At 37.3% G+C, this 10,198-nt stretch overlaps 1 protein-coding gene across 1 annotated transcript; it reads left to right on the forward strand.

Moving 5' to 3' along the window:
- The first annotated feature begins 4,496 nt into the window (after positions 1–4,496).
- LOC141428724 (uncharacterized) lies at positions 4,497–5,511 on the forward strand. Its single transcript, XM_074088738.1, has 4 exons — positions 4,497–4,541; positions 4,754–4,850; positions 5,141–5,264; positions 5,436–5,511. Exons 1-4 carry the CDS (start codon positions 4,497–4,499, stop codon positions 5,509–5,511), a joined length of 342 nt encoding a protein of 113 aa, XP_073944839.1.
- The last annotated feature ends 4,687 nt before the right edge of the window (positions 5,512–10,198 follow it).

Consider the following 10,198-nt stretch of genomic DNA (forward strand, 5'->3'; position numbering starts at 1 on the left):
ATTTACTATCAGAGGCCCTTAATTGTCTAACGCGCGGGCTCTTGCCATCGCTTTCACTATTCTAATTCTGTGCCTAGCGGTGGGACGTATATAGGTTGGATGATGATGATGAGATAAAAATGCAAACGTGATCACACACGAAAAACGGCGGTTGGGACGCTTCAGAACTCCTCCACACCACAGTACATATTTAAAAGCAGTATGGAAGCTTAAGCATCATTTTGAGATAAATGCCTACGCTCCGAAGGAGCGTTAGGGTTGTCCACTTGTTTTTTGTAAAATTTGAAAATAAAAATTAGTTCTCGCTGTATCGTGGCTTATTTAGGCTTATGTTACAAGTTTTATTTAATTGGAATTGTATGTATATATGTATGTATATCGTATATTCGGGCAAATCTTGCTATTTAAATTGTCTCACTTCCCGATGTCCGATTTAACTGATTTTTTGCATATTTATGTACGTTCGGCAACAATACAATATTATGTTACCATCGAGCTGATCTGATGATGGAGCCGGAAAGTACCATAGGTTCTCAGTAACGAAACGACGCAACCCCATCGATTTGCGGCTTGTTTGATTTGTCTGACAAGTACTTAAGTTTTAGAGGATATTCAGGGTGTGATGATGGAGCCGGAAGGTAGCCAAAGATTCTCAGTAACAAAACAACGCAACTCCATCGAGTTGGGGCTTGTTTGATTTGCTTTGACAAGTAGTTTGATCTTGAGGATATTCAGGTTCTGATGATGGAGATGGAAGTTGGCTATAGAAACTCAGTAACGAAAAGATGGAACCCATCGAGTTTGGGCTTGTTTAATTAGTCTTGACACGTACTCTGGAAGATTAAATAAAAAAAGTTTCAGGCACATAAACGTATAATAAAATAATATCAAAAGGAAAGTATTTACAATGAAATAAGAATAATCTAAATCTAATAAGCATTATATAAACAAAAAACAACATCAGAGAAACAGGTAGAACGATAGGTAGGTACATATTCCTTACAACTAATTTAAACTATCATTGATAAAACCACTTACATCATAAAAACATTAAGGGGTTTGTTAGATTATTTTCATATAATCGTTTTTTCTTTGTAGCAAATTTTCATTTTGCTTTTTTTTACGAAGGCAATATTTCCAAGTATGCTTTTTTAATGAAGCTTATTTTCACATTCGCGTTTTTTCTGTATCGCATTTTTTCCAGTCGCGTTTTTCCCAATCCCAATCGAAACAGAAACAGTGTCGATGGAGCCCTGGTATCTCGGAGCTCCTGTTTCCCATCGAGTCTTATGTATCCCAATACCAAACCACAAAACCAGGCTTAACGGCTCATAGGTAGGTTTAGGTTATGTTAGTTGTTGTTAAAATAGGTACTCTATTGTTGTACATAGGTACTGGCTATTTTTATAAGCTTTTGTAATCAAATTTCTATTTCCTTATATTAAACTTGACTGACATAATTGTTTATACTTTACTTCAATACAAATTCCAATCAAAGCATGTCGTTTCTTTAACAATTTACTACAAAAACGTTATCAGCACGAAGCTTTGTTGAAGAAAAACTATTTCAATTATGAATTAATGTTTTATTGTTATTTGTGAAGTGATTTTATCGAAAAGTGAAAAATATCAGTTCCGATTTTTCGATATTGTGGCAGCTGATCTGAGAATACAATGGCTCATAGTCGAGGAGATACCAATGGGGTAAGAGGTTCTAGTTCTTCCTCACTGCCCAACTTTTGTCTAACTAATAGAGACGGATATAGTTCTTGGAAATTCAAAATGCGAAACTATTTGATGCATGAGGATTTGTGGGAAGCTATAGAAGGGTATCCTGAAGGCCATAATATATCTGCAGATACTATGTCAAAAATTGATAAAAAGGCCTTGACGAAGATATGCCTCACACTTGAAGGCTCGGCTATAACGCAAGTAAGAAGTGCTAAAACAGCGTCGGAAGCCTGGACTGCATTACAGAATGCATACGAGGATAAAGGTATGGGTCGTCGCCTTTATTTAGAACGAAGACTTTATAGACTTTGCTTGTCAGATTTCCCTAATATAGAGTCATATATCAATGCAGTGATGACAACTGTGCATGATTTATCTGACATAGGGAAAACTATTGAAGATTCGTCTGTTGCTGCTATTTTACTCGGAGGACTTACATTCAGGTTTGATCCCTTGATTATGGCACTTGAGAATAGCAACCAGAACGTGACTACAGAGTTAGTTAAGTCTAAACTTCTCAACGAAGTGTCGAAAAGCGAAGATTCGACCAAACTTGATTCAGCTCTACGTTCGCAAGATGTCAAGCCCAAAAAGGTTAAGAAAACCTATTGTTTGTTATGATTGTAACGAACCTGGTCATAAGCGCCCAGATTGTCCTTTAAGGAAAGATAAAGAAGAAGGCACAGGAAGCGGCTTCAGTGGTAGCTCTTGGTACCAGTGCTAATGCCTGTGAAGACTACTGGACTATAGACTCAGGAGCGACCCGGCATATGACATCGAGATTGGAATGGTTCGAAAATTTAAGATCACCAGAATCTAGTACAAAGGTTACTATTGCAGATGGTACCAAGATAGACAGCGGCGTATTGGTGATATATCAATCCACTCTGGTTCTTCTACTGTTAATAATAAAAGATGCAATTTATGTACCTTCTTTAAATAGTAATTTGATATCTGTTTATAAGGCTGTAGAAAAAGTTATAGTGTACTTTTTGATAAAAATGGTTGTAATTTCTATAATTCTGATACCTTTTCTTTTGTAGGTGACTCTATTCTTCACGGTTCGCCCTATAGAGGTCTGTACAAATTAGACTGTACTGTCAATATGCCTCGCGATGTAGCTTGTGATGTGCACTCTGACTCCGCTACTAGGTACCAGTTATGGCACAAGCGTTTGGGTCATCTGTGTCGCATCGGTATGAACCATTTAAGAAATAGTCATGTAGGTGTAGAGTTTACAGAAATTGACAAAGAGAGTTGCGTAGCCTGTATCGAAGGTAAGCAAGCTCGCAAACCGTTTAAGAAAATAGCCTATAAACCAGCTACGTCTTTGCTTGAGTTGATACATAGCGACATCTGTGGACCGATGTCAGAAACTCTCTACAAGGTAACAAGTATGCCTATTATTTGTAGATGATTATACACTTCTTATATATTTATATATTTCTTCAAGAAGACAGAAGTGAAAGAAAAGTTTTGCCATTTCCAAAAATTAGTGGAGCAAACTGGAGCTCAAATAAAGCTGTTAGGACGGACAATGGAGGTGAATATGTCAACAAAGAACTGTCAATCATTTTCGTACTAATGGTATTGTGCACCAAACGACAGTGAAGTACAGTCCGCAACAAAATGGATTAGCAGAACGAACTATACGCTCAGTAATCGAGAAAGCTCGTTCTATGTTGGCACAGTGTTCTCTCTCCAAAGCGTATTGGGAAGACGCGGTACAAACTTCGGTGTATTTAAAGAATAGGTCCCCCATCGCGCGCTTAATAACTTAACTCCTTTTGAGAAATTGTATGACCGTAAACCGAATCTAAGTAACCTTAGGGTTTTCGGGTGTCGAGCTTTGATTCATGTACCTGATTGTCAACGGAAGAAATTTGATATGAAAGCGATTGAATGTATCTTTGTTGGATATTCAGATGATCCAAATAGTTACATATTCAGAGACCCTCAATATCCAAGAAGGTTTACTAAGTCACGTGACGTTACATTCTTCGAAGGTTGCTTCACAAGTTTGAAGAACAATAAATTGAATGAAGAGCCAAGTACGTCCAAAAACGTTCCAGTATCTGGTCCTGTCATACTGTTAGACAATATGAGACCGGTACAAGAACGAAAAGATAGGTTGGTAGAGTCCCTGCTCCTGTATGCGAGGAAATGTATCTAGAGAGTCGAATGCCTCTCCTAGTACTATTCATGAGGCAAATGATATGTTACAGGAAGAATTTCATGATGCTTCTGCTGATCCACTTCCTGAAACGTCATGTCCACCTGAGACTGAGGTATTGGAGGACTGTCCTGTGGTAGAAGATCGGAGATATCCAACTAGGATAGAAAACCTCCAGATTATTTCTCCTATCACACATTAGCTGAGGACAGAGAACCTCAAACGTACTCTCAAGCCATGCGAGACGATGACGCGATAAATGGAAGTCAGCCATGCAAGATGAGTATGATTCGCTAATGAAAATGAATACATGGAAGCTGGTGGACAGGCCTGATCGTAAAATAATTCCCTGCAAATGGGTGTACAAGTTGAAGACAGATACACACGGTAATATCACTAGGTATAAAGCTAGACTAGTAATAAAGGGCTTTAATCAAGTCGCGGGAGTAGATTACCACGAGACTTTTTCGCCGGTGATCAGACATTCATCTCTGCGTACTTTATTTGCCTTAGCCGCCGAAATGGACCTTAAAATGCATCACTTGGATGTCGACACTGCCTTTTGAATGGCGACCTAGAAGAGGAGGTCTACATGGACCAGCCTCAAGGTTTTGTGAAGAAGGGCCATGAAGATAAGGTATGTCTCCTGCAAAAGTCCTTATATGGGCTAAAGCAAGCCCCTCGTGCGTGGAACATTAAACTTAACGAAACCTTGTCTAAAATAGGTTTTAATAGGCTGCCTACTGAACCATGTGTATATAAGAAAACTCGTTGGTTCTGAAATAATATTACTGGCCATATTTGTTGATGACCTAATATATTTTAAAAAAAGTTGACTATAAATCAAAGTCGTACATTACTTCGCTACTGAAGAAGTACGCATTACAGAATGCAAAGGAATTTGACACGCCATTAGCTAATAGCAAGCTAGCTGCTGATTCTGAAGGTAAGGAGTCAACTTATGATTATCAGCAGATAATTGGCTGTCTTATGTATCTTGTGAATACACGGCCAGATATTGCGTTTGCTGCCAGTTATTTGAGCCAATTTAATACTAAATGTGGCAAAATTCATTGGTTAGCGGCAAAACGGGTGCTTCAATATTTAAAGCGCACTATAGATTATTCTATAATCTATAGGAAAACTGGAATACCTCTTATGGTTATACGGATGCTGACTGGGCAAATTGTACCAGTGATCGGCGCTCTTATACCGGTTACTGTTTCAAACTTGCAGATGGCCCGGTGTCATGGGCGTCAAAGAAACAGCCTACAGTGGCGTTGTCGTCAACTGAAGCCGAATATATGGCACTAACAGAAGCAGCAAAAGAGGCTACATATTTGCGTAGATCATTGCTCAGGTATGTAGCAATAATGATCAATATCCTACTATAACTTTATACAGCGATAGTCAGAGTGCACAAAACTTGGCATATAATCCGTAAACCATGGTAGGACCAAGCACATTGACACGAAATTTCATTTTATTCGGAAAAGGTGTCAGATAATATTATAAAACTAAAATTCATTAGTTCGAGCAATATGTCTGCTGATGTGCTCACCAAATGTCTGGGTAAACTGCACATCAAAGATGTATTCAAGGGTTAGGTTTAATTAATTTACCTAGTTGATACCTATATTTTTTTGAATTTATGTTTTATAGTTCGTTGGTTTTATCTACTGTTTGGTTTGTGATGTACATTTAAAGTATTCTGTTATGAGCAAGTTTATGTACAGAGAATTTGATTATGGGCGGGTGTTAAAAGGTACTCTATTGTTGTACATAGGTACTGGCTATTTTTATAAGCTTTTGTAATCAAATTTCTATTTCCTTATATTTAAACTTGACTGACATAATGTTTATACTTTACTTCAATACAAATTCCAATCAAAGCATGTCGTTTTTTAACAAGTTTACTACAAGTTTGCACTCGGTCCGAAGGGCCAAAACCACCCAGGATAGGAGCTCCGCGTGAGCGGAGCTCCGTCGAGACTGTTTCTGTACCGATTGGGATTGGGGAAAAACGCGACTGAGGAAAAATGCGACCCAAAAAGAAGGCGAATGTGAAAATAAGCTTCATGAAAAAAACAGGCTTGTAAAAATAAAATTCGTGAAAAAACGCGAAATGAAATTTTGCTGCAAAGAAAAAATATTATGGGAAAATAATCTAACAAATCGCAATACCTACCTATTACCAAAACTACCAAACGTTTTATTTAAAAGAAAAAGCATTTTATTTAGTAGGTAATAGTAAAATAAATCATTCTTACCTTTCAACATCAGCGCGGAGTTTCAAAAATGAAGGCGCTGGTTTAGAATCACTCGTGTTTAAGCAGCTATACACTGCACAGTATTTTCCATGCATAGTTTTTTATTTTTTTATATCGCGGATAGTCTCGCTCGAGCGCACGCAATTCAAACAACGCAACGCGGCCACTACTCGTCTCGACGCATCACTATTCCTAAACATTACAATACTCTTTGCGCATCACTCGCGACTGCAGTACCGCGAGTCCCCCTTCGGGGCCGTGTCGGGCGCGCGTCTGTGTGAGTGCGTTCGTTTCGATCGATTTGTTCGTAGGTTCCATACTGCTTATATATATACTTATATATATACTGTGTCCACGCTAACTTTTTTTCACCAAACCCAAATGGAATCCGGGTAATAATTCATCTAGAGCCTGTTCAATTAACGCCTGGAAATGGGCAGGTGTGCCCAGGTTTTAATCTATCGCCTCTAATCCGGATCCAATTAAGGTTTTTAATAATTATTTACTCACGCTCTTGTATTATTTTGCGAAAATTTGCAATAGTAGGGAATCAGATAAAACAGGCAGAGAAATTGATCCAATGATCCAGTTTTTTAAGCTTCTGATTTTAGAATTACTAGATATAGAAGGTGTTAATTAAATGACTGAAAACCAGAAAGTAGTTTGCTTACAATGGAGAGTAGAATCGATTACATTCCCTCTCATTCTGAGAGGAGGCCTGTGCCCAGCAGTGGGACGTAAATAGGATGGGATGATGATGATGATGATGTAATCAAGATCTGTATGTGTTTTTTTTTATTGTGCCTAGTCTAAATGTTACGAATGTATACGCCGATTAAATGTTTTAGTGAGGTTGCATACTACTACATAGGTATTAGATAATTTAGTACTGGCTGTTTTGGAATCAGTTTGATTTTGTTCTAAAAACGGCGAAATGCAACTGACAATTTTATTATAATTTACTAGTGTAGAGTTGGATTCGCGCTGTCATCGTTCATCCACCATTACCTCTCATATATTTCGTTTTATAGATTTTTTTTACCGACAACGGCAAAACCTACTAGACGGGTATGTATTATAATACCGATAAAACGAAAGACCGAATTTCACAAGACCTATGGACGGAAGGCCGAATATTAAAAGGTCGATTGGATATATGACCGAAAGTTTGAATCCCGAAAGTACATTTGACCGGCAGCCTAAAACCCGAAGACTACAATCCCGAAGATCAAATACCTACACTCGAAAGGTCGAAAACTCATAATGCCGAACAGTCATAATCACTACAAGTAAAATAATCGACAATCAATATATCGAAAATCAAAATACCGAAACTGCCGTTATACCAAAGACGAAACAAATATAGCAGGAAAAGATGTGTGCGAGCGAGCAAGACGGTTCGCAGCAGAAGCGACTCGGATAGGTTAGGTTCAGAAGGCTAAGGCGGGAACGAAGCGGAGCGTAGTTCCCGCCTTAGCCTTCGATGTTAGGTTTTTTTATAGCAGGCAAGATACTTAACTGCCACTAAGAAAGTAGGTTGGATAAGATTCAACAGCAAAGATCATTTGTGAAGCAATATTATCCGGGCTGCTATAAAAAAAAACCTAACATCGAAGGCTAAGGCGGGAGCTACGCTCCGCTTCGCTCCCGCCTTAGCCTTCTGAACCTAACCTATCCAAGTCGCTTTTGCCTCGAACCGTCTTGCTCGCTCGCTTCGCTCGCTCGCACATATCAAACTTTTTTTTTACTTTCGGTATTTTGTACTTTCGGTATTCTGAATTTCGATTTGTTAAGTGTCGATATTTCAACTGTAGGTAATATGATTTTTCGGTATTATAATACATACCCCATTTTCGGGATTTTGTACTTTCGGTCATTTAAAAATAGATATTTCGACCTTCGGTGTATCGGTTGTCGGTATTTTGTACATTCGGTATTCTGAATTTCGATGTGTTATGCGTCGACATTTCAACTGTAGGTATTATGATTTGTCGGTCTTATAATACATACCCTACTAGACACTGGCAAAATTGTCCTCCAATGGACAGAGCCATATTTTTTTAAAGAAACAATAGTGTAGAGTTGGATATCAAGTAGAATTACTGACTACCCAAAACATACGAATATTTTTTGAAATACCTCGAAAGTAAATGCAATCAATTAACTTAAAATCAAAAAACATTTTTGGGTTGTCGGAGGTTTTCAGTTACTTAATTAACATCCTGTATACCTACGGAAAGGTACATAAAATAAAAATAAAAAACAGAAAACAAAAAACGGCCAAGTGTGTGTCAGTGTAGAATTCCGTACTGATATGGAAAAACCATAAATGTTTTAACGACTTGTATTCGAACTTTTTTAAGCCTATATTAACTAGTGATAGCTTCCATTTTAAATTCGTTATTTTTTGTACTAAAATTATCGGAAGGCTAAAAATCCCCAAATAATTAAGGGTATGATTTTATTATTCACCTAATAAATGGATTTTTGGCGACCTAGTAAATAATATTTGTTCCTAAAATAGTAGATCTGTCACGTAAATTGAATCACCTAATAATATTAGAACGGTTACCTAAATATTATTTAAAAATCACTGGGAAATAATATTGATCATCAAATAATTATATTGGGTTCCAAAATAATAGATGTCTCACTAAAACTGAATCACCAAACAATATAGAAATGGCTTCCTAAAAATTAATTATAATCACTGGAAAATAATATTGATCATCAGATTATAATTTAACTGAAATTTGGCGATAATGATATACAATTAATGAATGAATAATAATATCTTCTCACAAATTGACCCAGCCCCAAACTAAGCAAAGTTTGTTCTATGGGTGCTAAACAACGGGTAGACATACATACATATATACTTAAATACATTAAAATATCCAAGACTCAAGTACCTACTACAAACATTTATATTCATCATACAAGTATTAGCAAAAAATGTTCGGTTCTGGCATTTCGCCGGCCGCTGCCGCGGCACGCTCGCTTCGCTCACTCGGCTCGCACACTGAGGGTCGCAATTCTACCTAACACTCCTTCTCGCTTCGCTCGTCATTGTATCTAACCAGACCTGCCTTGGTAGAATAGGTAGAAGCATCGAATTAAGGAACTGATCTATTTATTAGGTGACAGGATCTATTATTTTGGTGATCGAATTTTGATGATTAAACTACAATTTAGGATACAGGTTTACATTAATCTGATGACTCATACTTAGAGACGGATTTGATTAATTTGATGACCAATATATTTCTTAGGGATAGATATAATAATTAGGGTATCGCAGTTTAGTGACATATCAAAATTTAAGTGACGGAAAATATAGTTCCCAATAATTAACATCTATGTATTGATTATTTGTGATTATTTGGTGTGTTTTATTGTATGTGATTATTTTATTTTTTAATTTCAAGTCAATCTGATCATTGCAAATGTGTCCATGTCCAATCTTACTTCTAAGATATGACCACACACTGTAATACTTACAACAACACTTACTTACTTGACAACAGGGGGTCAAAAGCAGTCACGGCCATGGTTGAATCGAAGAATGGTGGGTAGACAGCCACAGGACCAGGCAAAGTGGCATGAAACTGAAGAAGCCTTTACTCAGCAGTGGATGGATGTAGGCTTGATTGATAAAATACTTGTACTTATTTCTGGGATCTCGAAAACTGGACTCATGATTTCGATGCATAGTATGTAGGGGTTTTCCGAGGCAAACAATTGATTTAATTTGGTTTTATTTGGAGAAAAGCGAAACTACAATACTACCACGATCAGTTAAATGAAAGCACAGAATATATAATAGTACTAACGTGAAAGCTTGTAAAAAACATTCAGTTTTGTAATTACCATAATTATTGCAGTGAGATGTAGGTTCTCATCTACATAATTTGGATTATGTGTCATGAAGCCGTCTCTCCAGTACCACGAAATTAACAATGTGACAAAGGTTTATTTATTTAATCCCCAAATCCGTGGCTCCTTGAATAACATCAACAGAATG

The sequence above is a fragment of the Choristoneura fumiferana genome, chromosome 6, assembly GCF_025370935.1.
Source record: "Choristoneura fumiferana chromosome 6, NRCan_CFum_1, whole genome shotgun sequence".
Lineage (NCBI taxonomy): Eukaryota > Metazoa > Arthropoda > Insecta > Lepidoptera > Tortricidae > Choristoneura > Choristoneura fumiferana.

Bases quoted from the DNA above. Each gene is read 5' to 3' on its own strand.
- LOC141428724 (XM_074088738.1), top strand. From the start codon at position 4,497: ATGGACCAGCCTCAAGGTTTTGTGAAGAAGGGCCATGAAGATAAG. The intron at 4,542-4,753 runs GTATGTCTCCTG...TATAAATCAAAG, and splicing joins AGAAGGGCCATGAAGATAAG to TCGTACATTACTTCGCTACT. The intron at 4,851-5,140 runs GTAAGGAGTCAA...TCAAACTTGCAG, and splicing joins GCTAGCTGCTGATTCTGAAG to ATGGCCCGGTGTCATGGGCG.